Source organism: Fulmarus glacialis, unplaced genomic scaffold (assembly GCF_000690835.1).
Source record: "Fulmarus glacialis isolate BGI_N327 unplaced genomic scaffold, ASM69083v1 scaffold12069, whole genome shotgun sequence".
In the NCBI taxonomy this organism is placed as follows: domain Eukaryota; kingdom Metazoa; phylum Chordata; class Aves; order Procellariiformes; family Procellariidae; genus Fulmarus; species Fulmarus glacialis.
Genome location: NW_009231435.1, coordinates 437 through 13,200, shown reverse-complemented (window position 1 = coordinate 13,200; position 12,764 = coordinate 437). Strand labels below are relative to the sequence as shown.

Here is a 12,764-nt window from a genome sequence, read left to right as displayed (position 1 = left end):
TTTATTCCCAAGCCATCTCTCAGAGGATCACATCCCTCTGCTCACAAACCAGCAAGTACTCCTGAGCAGGCCACAAGTTAGTTACAGATTAGGTCAGACAGTAAAGCACAAGCCTTTTTTTTTTTCTTCCTTAAAATCTTGCTATTCTGGCATGAGATCATCCAACTGTGAGTCATTAATCTACAGAAACAGCTTGTAACATACAATGAAAAGAAGAGCTTTGCTCTCAAATCCCTACTGTACTGGCCGAGAGGCATCAGGCGCTTTCAGACCTCTCATCACCGTACTACACACACCTCTAAGCATCTCAAGCATGTATCCACAGTGCCCTTTCATGTTTCCATGAAAGACGCTTAACATGGTCACTAGATGGGTTTCATGATCCAAATCTAGACTAGAGTCAGACTTGTGCATTAAAATTCTCTTCTGGAGCCACCCCCAGCCACTCACCTGGGTTTTGACAAATTTAATTACCTAGATGCTACTCTGCCACAAAGCGCAAGTCCTTTCTGTAATTTTGTTTAAGCAGATTCAGAAGTATGTGTATATTAAAAGAAATATCACATCCACTTCTGCATAGTGGTAGGTCATGGTGCTGGACTTCCACCTGTAAATCCTGAGTAGTTCTGGAACTGGACAGCAGCAACTTTTCCTCCAGTCTTACCTGCTAGAGCAGAGGAGTCAGCGGCAACATTGGCTGGAACAAATTAGGCAGGTTCAGGCGCTAAAGAGATGGCACTACATGGATTAATCAAATAGATACACACTGGGAGAACGTCTCCAGTCTCCTTTATTTTCATTTATAGAAAAGTATGAATATAAATCAGCAGAATATAAAGAAAATATTTCAAATATTTTTCCCGTCGAAAATACAAGGCTCTAGCTAGCCCTCCTGGTATAGCTGGGATGACTTCCTATTTAAAGTCCCAGGACTGCACTGCATTTTGGGGCAACTCGGAGATGCTTCTTGAAACCTGAAGTCCAAAGGCCCATTTATCCCTGGTACCTTCTATTCTCACAGATTTGAACAGGCTCATTTCTAAGTTTCACCATTGTCTCAGCAGTGCAAGATCAACCCTCTGTAAGACTGAGGATCAATATGAAATCAATATGAGACCAGGGAGGGTGAAAACAAAAGGAAAAGATATATAAGCACAAGCAGGAAGCATCCACAAAGAAGTGCCACTGCCATGAAAAGAAGGCACTTGAGTTAATTTATTTTGCATTGTTGATTCTTCCTTGTCACTTTAGAAAAATAATAATTAAACCTGGGTTTGTATGGCGTTTTTTGTCCGATTTCTTATTTGGTGAATTCTCATTCCTCTCAAGAAAGGGGGAATTTGCAAGAAGTCATCAGGGTCAGACAGGCCTCTCTTAGGGATGGATGGGCAGAAAGAGATTGGCACTTCACAGCCAGCCTGATTTCTTTGGAAGTCGAGGAGTACACACAGACAGAGAGGATTCAGGATGCCCCAGTACAGACACCAACCTCTTGAAAGTAAGTGGTGTAGCCTCTGACATGGAGAAGTCATTGTTTTGGTTGTGGTTCCTACTGCTGCCGCACATTGGTGCCAGACAAGCCACCACAGCACTCGCTTGCTGGGACTGTCAGGAGAAGTTAGATGAACAAGAAGCTGTGAACAGAAGGACAGGAGCAAGTGTCCAGCTGGCGAATTCTCTTCCAGGTTCCCTTGCACTGAGGGTTCCCTACCGCCTGCCAGTGCAACAGCTGATTCCTGAAACATAATCATAAGAGGGAGAAAGTTAATGTGCTGCACCCCTGCTGCAGGGCAGTCACTTGTATAATGAGGGCTTAAATCACCCAGTAAATCCCACGTGGTATGCTAACATCGATTTTTCACACCACGGACCCAATTCTGCCTTTCTGCCGCTGTAAAGAAGTAGCGACCACAGTGACCCCCTACAGGATTATAATAGCGTGAAGTAAAGCCACCATCAGTCAGGAACACTGGACTGGAAGAACCCAGAGCAGCACATACTGTAGATGTTAAGTCCAAAAGGACTCACATTCCCTCGAGGTGCCCAGCAAAGCACAGTGACATCCCCATAACTCCTGTACTGAGACACTTGACAGGTTGCAAAGTGGGCAAAACACCTCTTTCTCCATTTTTCTTTATAACACCATGCTCCCTCTCAGCAGGCAGAGCTCTATTGCCACCCATAGCCATCAAGATGCTGAATAAGTACCTGGCACACAATACACAGCACATGTCTGTGTGAGCAGATGCAGGGACATGAGCATCTCTGGATAACCACGTCAGTGGAACGCTTGCCTAAGCTTTTCTGCCTGGCTAAGAGCTACACACTAACATGGCTTCTGGATGGCAGCTGGCTGGAGGTACCAGACCCCCAAATGTTGGAACAAGATAGAGGACAAAAAAAACAACCAACCAACCCACCCCTTTTCTCCCAGGCAGTCCATCAATGCATTGACCAGAACTGAACAGAGAAATATCCTATTAAAACAACCAAGCAGATCCACAGGCCATTTTTCACAATCAGTGGCGGCACAAGCAGCGCTGGCCTAATGGCCACAGAAACTGAAATTCTGCTATAGCACTGTGCCTCTTCCCAGATTTTAGCATTTAGTAGTTTAAGGGAATTCCTCACATCGGTGTGTCCCAGCCCCGACCTTTGGAGAAGCACAAATACCACAATTGGATCAACTCTTGCCCTGTGCAGAGAGCTGCCCACAGAATAGCCCAACAGACCCCTAACTTCTGCTTGTTTTATAGTTCTGTGGAAACTGGAATTATTGCTCCAGCTCCACAAAGATAACCCTGCCCTTGGTTTAATGAGATGTCATGCTCCAGAGCAGGGTTTTATGCATCACACATGGTTGGAAAAGGCTCACTGTATTTTTCTTTTGGCTTGGGGTCATTTCGAAATACTGTAATCTGCACAGGGAGGATTAAGATCCCAGACAAAGCAGGCTGCGCACAGACCAGTCCCATACCCTTCAAAACTCTGGGCTGCAGCTTTACCTTCAAAAGGCTTTACTCCTTAAACACATAAGCTAAACTTGCTTACTCTCACCTTGCTGGTGGGGAAGGCAAACACTGACTTTGCTATAAATCAAGTCCATCCATCATCTCTCTCCCTCCGACCCATAAGCATGGGCATAAACTGCTGCAGTGTGGACATTTATGTGCTACAACCACCACATCTTGCTCCAGATCATGAAAAGCAGCTGATCCCCTCAGATACAGGCTGAGTAACAATTTCACAGATGTCAAGTCTGTGCTTGATTTGTAGATCTTTCAGAAGATGATTCAAAATTAACAGATCAATTTCCCAGCTCGATGCTCTGCCTTGTTTATCTCAAAACCTTCTAGAAGAAAGAAGCCAATGTAAGCTAGATGATCCTAGCTATCCCCACCTGATGGCCACAGATCTGGCCATAAATCAAGAACTTTGGGAAACCTCCTGAGCTTGCATAACAGGGGTTAAAATGAACTAGCATCTTCTACAGAGTGGGAGACAGGTGGAAGGCACAGATAACAAGCATCCCTCTTTAACTTGAAGCATTTATAAGCCAGACTCCACTCAGACACAAGATGATAATTAGGAAATACTCATCAAAATATACCAGCATTGCTGAGTTTATTTTAAACTGTCAGATGTTTTCCTTCCTGAGAGTCACTCTTGGAACAATATCTCGGGGAACTAAACGCTGGCACAAGCTGCCGAACTGACAGGGCGAGAAGCAAAGCACCGGCACGGCGTGGGTGGGACAGCAGCAGCTGTGCATGCTTCCCCGCACAGCCTCAGCCAGCAGCCCCAGGGACCCAGGCCAGCGCGCGATGGCACAGGTCAGTCGGCATAACCACTGCTCCGAGGTTAGCACAAACTGTCCGTGTCTCCTGGCAGAGTTACGTAGGCAAAAATTCAAAATGAGGGTGAACTGAGTATACAGCCAGAGACTTGTGAGCACATCTAGGCAAACTCAAAACATGCTGCATCCTAGGCTCTGGCATCAGCTTTGGCCTCCCACCATCCTCTTTCTCAGGGCAGCAGTTGCTTTCCCATCTTCTCCCACTTTTCTTTACAAGCATCACATTTATGCCCTCCACATCTGGCCAGCAAATACCAGCCTGAGGAGCTCACCATGCGACCCCCTCAGAGCACTGCTCCCTTGCAAGACTGCGTGCTCAGATACGGCCACTTACTCTAACAGAAGGCAAAAGCCTTTTCACAGAATTTCCCTCATCCCACTCAATGGCTGTCCCCACCAACAGCCCCATTTCTTCTCAGAGATCACGGAGGTCAGTTTTTTCCCCAACACCACCTGGCAAAAAAAAGTGTATTATTTCTGGAAACAAATTAGGGGATAGCTCTGTTCATATAAAGAATACCTATAGTAAATACTTGCACTTGAGATGCTGATATCAAGAAAATCAAGCAAGATACCCAGCCCTGGACAACAATCTCCTTGACCCACGACTGTAAGGTCAAATAGTGATACAGAACACCAGACCGTGCCTTGGAGGTTACCTATCTGGGGGATACGTGGGAGTTATCTAAGAGATCCATGTGAAATGTAAGGTTTGGAGGTTACCTATCTGGGGGATACGTGGAAGTTATCTAAAAGATCCATGTGAAATGTAAGGGAGGCTTCACACACACACACAGGATGAGGAAGCTGCAGACCAGAGACATCATCCGTGTTCCACCTGCCAGTCACACATTCATCTCTGACAAAGTTGCCCAGCACTGCTGGTTCAAGGAGGCTTAAAGTACATCTCCATTGCCTTTTGTAGATAGGGGCTTTGTCCACCGCTCAGGCCAGCCCCGGCCAGCCCTGCCCTGCCTCCATAGGCAATGAACCCAAGTGAACACACACAGTATCGCAGCTTGGCATACACATAGAGAGCTCATATCTGCCTAGAAAATGCCACACACATGACTTCATTTGACATTATAGGCAGTAACGCTGGAGAGGTAAAAGCTCACTGCGTTAAAAGTTGGTTTCCCTGCTGGGTCTCACGTGCCTATGAGGAAATGGACCCACCAGTTTATCTTACAGACCTCCAGCAAGACTCTGGGAACAATTTCTAGGCTCTGCTCAATTGGGATGGATCTAAACCATCTGCTGAGACGCAGGCTGAGCCCTGACTTCAGTGAACCAGTCAGCATTCACCCCAACTCCATTATCGTTACCCGTCTCCAGCCTTCAGCCTGCCAACACCTGACGATCAGACCATCATTCCTAAAGGACACAGCCCCATTTTCTTTGCGCTTCCATTCCATGTACAGTGCTGTTCACCAGATCAGGCAAATGAAAATGCCTCCCTCCTTTTGCAGTCCAATGAGGAAATGAATTCCTGAATATACTTTTTATTTTGCTTAATCTGATGTTCCCATCTGGCTCCAGGGTTTTAGTAAAATAACATTATTGTAAGCTTTTCTAATAATTTACATGTTGAATGCAGGTAAGAGCTACTCCTGGCCACACCAGTTAAGATTTTTTTCTTCTTGATCTAAAAGCTTTTGGAACCTTTGTACAAACTGAGGCAGGGAAGGAAAACACTCTAATGTGACTTCCTCTTACTAAAAGCCTGAGAAAAACCTGGCCTCAAAAGGCCATTATTGGCAGTCTTGGTAGTGCAATACATTGTGTGCTTCAGGCCTGACAATCCTAGTTTGGAGTTTCTAATTCAAATGAACATGCTTATTTCAACATTTATATAAGTTTTAAAAATACCCCTGCCCAGCACTGATGGGCAATGATTTTCTCAGGCAGGGCTGCTAACCAGTTTCAGAGGATGCCTTCGATAAACTAACAATGGGGTTAAGAGTATCAGGATAAAAGCAGTGCAGAAGCTATGCCGCCAGTGACCAGAGGCTTGGGAGCCAGGACTCCTCTGCTGCTGGCTCTGCCACAGATGTGCTTCACAGCTTCAAGCCATTCCCTTCATCTTTGCTGGAGTCTGCCCGATTTGTACAACCTGCGTGGTCCCCGTCAATCACCCCAAAGCTTCTTCAGCTTTCCAGGGAAAGGATGCTGAAAGTGCAAAGATTTAACAGTACTTCCACCCAGCCTCAGGTGCCAGCACATCCCCCGAGTCCCTAAGCCAGCTGCCACCTGCCAGAAATGCTCATAAAGGGTCACTTGTAGAAACAAAATCCCCAGTGCTTAAAAATCAGAAACAGTTTGGTTTTATTTGACATCTGACAGGACTGTTAACCTTAGAAGCATGGCTGCTGCGACTTTAAAACAAAAAAACTCCACAACTGTGCCACTTAAAAGTCAGTGAGATTTAGCAGACTAAGTGCAGGTACTCCCACACTTCAGTCCTGGCTCTGCCACTGGTTTAATACGTGAGTTTCACCAGGTCATTTCATCTCTGCAAGAAACTCATGGTATGCAACAAAGACCAGTTAATATATGCAGAGTGCTCCAGAGAGCTGCGTACAGTGCATTATGAAACTGGGACAAGTAGATCAAGGGAGAATGAAAAATTCAACATGAAAACAAAAGCTAAAACTCTTACTTTTTGCTTCTGCTGCCATCCCCATAACAATGTAGACTTCTGGAGTCTAAAGCTGGGTGCTGACACTCCACGCAGACAGTGTGGCCCTCCCTGAGATACTGCATCCAGTGAGTGTACGAGTGGTGGCTGTGCAAGCAGCCTGGTGTGATGGCCACAAGCTGGAATTCAACACAGTACCTGCAACCAAAATAACCAAGTAGGTTAGCTCAAAAACCAGATTAGAGCTCTCCACGAGACTGGAAGAGTCAGACCAAACTGGATGACCGTAGATCGCTAATTAAGAAAAACAAAAAACAAACACCGCCGCCCCCCCCGCCCCCGACACAAGGTCATAAAAACCAGAACATGTGGTGTACCTGCATTTTGACAAGGTTAAATGGGGAATAAAACTACTCTGCCGGTGTTTTCAGCTGACATATCAAAAAATATTAGATATTACTGGCATCTGTTTTTACAAATAGAGACACACATTGGCCAAGCATTTCACTAAAGGCAAAAAACCCAACAGACAGGTCTTCTGATTCCAAGTCTGGTATCCATTTGCTGAACCACACTTTCTCTATCATCTACTCTCAGTTACTTATAATGGGTTTTGTAGAGCAACTTGCAACAGGAGCTGAGATTCGGTCTGTAAAAGTTTTCCTTGTGATGATCTCCCTCCTAAGAGACAGAGTGAGGTTGTCATATCTCAGTGGGAGGACTACCAGACTGACACAGCACTTCTGCCCTGCTCTGACTTTGCTGTGCTGCTGATTTTAACCAAACCCGAGAGGAATGCCCAAAGGAACTGGCCTTGTTTGGAGGGGAAAACCAAGGAAGTTCAGTAACCATCTATAAACACAGCAGAGAATTGGGTTCTAGTCTAGACTGGTTCTGTATCAGTCATCGTGGGGATTTCCAAACACCTTCAAGTAGCACACTGAACCATGTGAGCAGTTTACTTCCTTGTCTTATCTGAGGCAAAGAGAGCAAGGATAAATAGGCGTGCAATAGAGCTGTGCTCACATTTCTGAATTTTACAGGGAGAAGGCTCAACTAATAAGGAGCCCAAGGGAGGCTCAGGGTGAACAGATGCTCTTTCCTTCAGACACTAAAGTGAGGAGGATGGATGCACCCACGCACTATGGAAATACTTACATGTACAACAGCATGTGGGGAAATAAATCAACAAGTGCACGGCTGCTTCATGCTGCAAGAGCAGCTCTGGGAAACTCCACACAGTGGTTACAGGAATGGCAGCTCTCAACAAGAAAGAGGCAAACCACCAGGGACTGCAGTAAGAACCCCTGGGGAATAACTACCTTGCAAAGCTGTGTACGAGGGGTTACAGGGTGAAAGATAACCTTTTCCATCAGCACTGGGTCGCTGCTAGCCATAACCCCAACTGGGAAAAAGGAGGACTGGGAAGGCTGATGCTAGCTCCCCTGTGTTTGAGGCACCAGCCCGGGGGCAGAGCAGCACACACAGAGATGGCTGTGTCTCAGAAGGTAAAATGCAACAGAGCTTTCTGCACAACCCTGCCTGTGCCTGTGCTGTGCAACAGTGCTGGAGGGGAAAATAGGCAGCGTTACAGCCAAGGGGGACTGAAAAGGGAGAGGAATGTGCTTCCCATGCAACAAGATAGCAAACTCTGTCCCCTGAGAATTTACCCCATTTATGTAAAAAAGTGCAAACTGCACCAGATTCCACATTGGGAAGAGCTGAAGTGAATGGTCTTTGGCTTTTTGATCACACAACCTTAAACAGCAGTGATGCCATGAATGAAGAGCCAAATTTCAGTCTTGTACTGGCCTTACATCAAGGCAGACCCACAACCTTCAGATGCACTGCAGATACTGCTGTCGCTGAGGGGAGAGCAGCACCCGGCTCTAGTGAAGTGCCACCCTTCTGCTGGGAAACGCTAATTCTGATCAGCAAAAAGCTGGGCCCAAAACTGCAACCAGAGAGACACTGAAGGTGGAGTATGACTCAGCCCCTGTGCTGAGCCTCCAACTTACCCTGCTCTTTCATTGCCATCAGCTGCAGCTCTTTTTTTCCTCGCTTTTCCAAACCCTCCTGTTGTTATTAATGCTGGGACTGTGTGTATCAAAGAGAAAGAGCACATAGCGTCAGTGGCAATACTGCACTAAGGCTGTTTACGTCTGCAAAACAGTGAAGATGGACCTTTAATGTCATACGGTTTTTAGCAGGAGACAAAAACAATTCTAAACTTTGTATTTTCGTATCATCTATGACCATCAACCATTTCACTGAAAAGAGAATCTGTATTGTTGCCAGATTTTTGCCTGAGCAGAGTAAGCCTACTTGTCAGGCACACCAAAAAGACAGAGGAGGAAGGCAATATTCACTTAATACCAACTCTCAACACGTTTGAAGAAGTCAGTTGTAGCCAACATCCAGACTGGACAGATTTTGACCCCAAAATACCAGCAAAAATGACAAGCATTTTTCTTCTAAAAATCAGTAAAAGTATATCATGAAAAGTTGATTTGAACAAACTGAAATCAGGCTTTTTCTCCAGAAACTAGTTGGAGGTCTCCTCTGCCTGCACTCTGCTCCAGCGCAGAGAAGTCATACCTTGCCTTTGATGGGTATTGCTCCTTCATGACTTTTTGCAGATGACTCATGAAATAAAAAAAAATATAAAAAAATTTAAAAAGTGCTCAACACCCACTTACAGAAGTTTTAAACAGGCATAAATCTACCAACTCTACCAAAATTGACAGAGATTTACATTTGTATAAGTGAGATCACAACAGGCCTGTAATATTTCACTTTTGAAACACAGCAGATCACAGCAAACGGCAGGCACTACTTTTAAATAATGTCCCAGGAAGGATATTTCTAAGGCCCTGTGTGAGGAGCTCATTTCTCAATTACACCAGACAGGCCCAGAGCAAACACGCTGGTGTATGAAAACAACTCTTTTCAAATACAGTAAAGAGACATCAGTTCTGCTGACCCAAACAAGAGTCCTCCCCCCGATTACCCAGACACTTACATTTTCAGTGGACTTACTCAGGGACTGTTTGCACTCTGTTCCTTGGTGAGTCCGGTACTCCACGCAGCCAGCCCTCTCCTCCAGAGGAGGGCATGCCTCTCCTCCATTCCTGGGCTCCTGGATGACGTGCCTCCTCCGAACACGATACGTTGTCTTGCAAGGCTCTGCGCAGCCACTCCAGACACTCCACTGAGATACGACACAGGGGATAACTGGAGGAAAAGCAACAAACAGGGATGTGGAAGGTCACAGAAATTATGCCAGTGATGTCCTTCTCCAGAAAAGACACTTTTTGACATAGGTCAGTACAACCTTCCTTATTTCACACCTGTCCCACAGTTGTGTTGCGCAGTTCCCAGTAGCTCTGCTCCCAGGAAATTACCTGCCCAGAAGCTCCAGTCATCCAGGCTAGTCTACATAGGGCCAGTCACCTCCTTCTCCTACAACCACTGCAAGCCTTCCCTGCAAACTGGGACCTGCACTGGATGCACTGAGAAAAGTTTTAAAATCACACCAAATTGAGTGGTAGCGGAAGAGCAGGATAAAGTGCAGGAGGAAAGGGAGGGTGTTGTAGACCCTTCATGTAGATAAGACCTGAAATCTTACTGACTTCTCTTGTGAGGTGTCACACAGCAAATGATGACCAGCCACGGAGTTTGGACCATCACACGGCAGGCTGGAGTTGAGTTCATGAATCAAAATGAAATACAATGGCTTCCACTTTGTACGTGTTGGAACCAATCCCAAAATATTCTGAGGACATGACTCGACTTTAAATTTTGGGAACCTGCACTAAGTAATGCTTCAAAAATCTTCACACCATTGAGCATCTTGCTCTCACATAGTATCCACAGTGCTAAACTCCTAAGCTTTAGCCTCTATGCCACTAAAGAAATGTCTTCCTTCAGCATTCAACATCCCATTCATTCAGTCTGAAACGCTCTGGTACCATTCCCTGTGTCACATATCCTCTTTTGTGATCTCTTCCCCATGAGCATCCCCATGAGCATTCCCTGTGTCACATATCCTCTTTTGTGATCTCTTCCCCATGAGCATGCCCACTCAAACAGTTGAGTTTCATAGGACTGAATCTTTGGAGAGAACTCTCAAGAATAACACAGGAAACACTTGAGCACAAGAGCATTCACCTGCTGGTCTCTCTCAAAGGCAACCTGGAACCATAGCCCATGATATACTCGATCAGTTGTACTTAACCTACACAACCTAACCATCAAGAACAATACCTTTGGACAAAAACACTTGCAGGTCAGCCTAGACTCATATATTATTTTTTTCCCCACAGACTGTCAGTTGGCTACAGTCCCTCTCCCTGCATTTCTGTATCTTGTGACTGAGCTGGGCCAGTGTATGACAATACACCACACCAGCACTTCTAAGGACATCAAACTTTGGTTGTACTGGTGAACAGCTGTCTTACCGGGTTTCCTGCTTTGCTGGTTCAGGCACTGGGTGCCTCACGCACACAGTGACCAGCTAAAGGCCAGCACACACCACCTTACGTACGCAAAGGGCTGCACTTGCAAGCTACCTCCCCCCAAAGTCCCTGTGAGTACTCCAGAGGCAAACTACCCAAGGACAGAAACATTTGACCCCCAACGCTGAGCTCAGGCACGAGGAATTCCTCGGTTCTGAGTCCAGCTCCACTACTAATCTATCACTCAATTTAAAGATGCAGATGAGCCCATTCAAGTCCATTAAGAGCCACTATACTCAGCACCTTACAGTAACAGACGTTCACACTCTGATTTACAAAGGCATTCAAAAGCCTGAGTCCCACTGATTTCATTGGGACATAAACTGCTAAATGCTGTTGCGAATCCCAGCCTTTCTGAGCAGTTCAAGCTTGATATTTCAATTTATTCTCCCACAGAACACAGATAACCCCTAATTACTGCATGAACTTCATTTGAAACCGCGCTTGTCTTCAAAACTTTAGGAAGATCTTTCAAACACGATTGCTTTTTTTCTTTGTTTGAAGTCACCACAAACAGGTTTTTAAACCAAAGATTAGGAATTAAATCAATTATCTAAGTAATTGAGACATTTCATATGTGCAGCAATGCACCACAAAAAAGCCTGCCCATTGGATTGCAGGTTACCCAACACTACAATCCTTTTGTGCATCTCATTTATTCGGAATATTCTGTTCTTTTCAGTTTTGTTTGGTGTCAAATACTAATGCCTTTACCTTAATATTTTGCCTTACAAGTCCAGTTCATAAAGTAGCTCTTTAGCGGTGGGAGCAAGAAAACTACTGAAAAAAGGCCAGGCTACGAAGGCAATACAAGTCAAAGTAGGAGTGGGACCCTTACATCCAGAACAAATGACTCACAAGAAATAATGCAGAAATATCTCACCCTGCACAACACCGGCTTTCTCGCCAGGCCTCCGTAAGCAGGGTGCTGCTATTCCTGCGGTGAGCCACAGGATGGCACCGGGCTGGGCGAGCCCAGCGCCGCGCCCCGCCGGGCTGGCAGCAAGGGCTGCAGCTGTGACCCCCGCTCCGCTGCAAGGGTGCCCGGCGCAGAAAGGCAGCAGCGACTGTCCTCTGCTACCCCCTCACCATGCGTGATAAGGGCCTGCGAACACATTTTTCTTATTATTCTTCTGTACTACGAAGAATAGACACGAGGGGTTCCCGTCTATCCCAGTCTCCCAGATCTCTGCCGAGAGCAGCAGGATTCTGAGGCAGCGGTACTGAAGGAGCACCCAACAGCCCAACCGTGTTCAGACATCAAAGGCACCGGGGCACCCAGCACTAACACTGACAGCCCCAACAGCAGGACAGCCAGGCTGCACCCCCTGCAGACCTGGGGTGCCCTGCCTCGGGGCAGAGGTGAGGCGGGTTCATGGGATCCCGTAGGCGGCACTTTCACGCTCCTGCTCTCTGCTGCACTTGGGAGTTGCCGGTCTGCAGACCCACCAGCCTGTCCTCATCCACAGACATAGCTTGTTTAAATCACTTTGGAATGAGCTTATTTCCCACCCGTTTTCCAGCTCTCTCTTGAAAGGAAAAAAGCAATTAAATCACAGGACTGTCTGCCCATCTGCCTAGAGCAAAACTCTGCTAAGGCAGAGCTATGCAGGTTTAAAAAAAAAAAGGCATTATGCGAGTGGGTAAGACTCCTTGAGGATGCTGTTTGTGGGAAGGGAATATGAGATTGCACCACTCACTTAACTCACATCCACATTTTAGCGGAAGACATTTATGGAGGGAGTGCTGCTGT

The 12,764-nt window shown here is 46.1% G+C and overlaps 1 protein-coding gene across 1 annotated transcript in view; it reads right to left on the bottom strand.

Moving 5' to 3' along the window:
- Nucleotides 1–1,522: 1,522 nt before the first annotated feature.
- LOC104081728 (somatomedin-B and thrombospondin type-1 domain-containing protein-like) overlaps nt 1,523–12,764 on the bottom strand; it is an 11,596-nt gene continuing 354 nt past the window's right edge. The window contains exons 2-5 of the mRNA XM_009584575.1: nt 9,534–9,728; nt 8,513–8,591; nt 6,516–6,692; nt 1,523–1,736 (exon numbers count right to left, since the gene is read on the bottom strand). Coding sequence (XP_009582870.1) covers nt 1,619–1,736; nt 6,516–6,692; nt 8,513–8,591; nt 9,534–9,728 — 569 coding nt within the window. The 3' untranslated portion in view covers nt 1,523–1,618. The remainder of the gene's footprint in view (nt 1,737–6,515; nt 6,693–8,512; nt 8,592–9,533; nt 9,729–12,764) is intronic.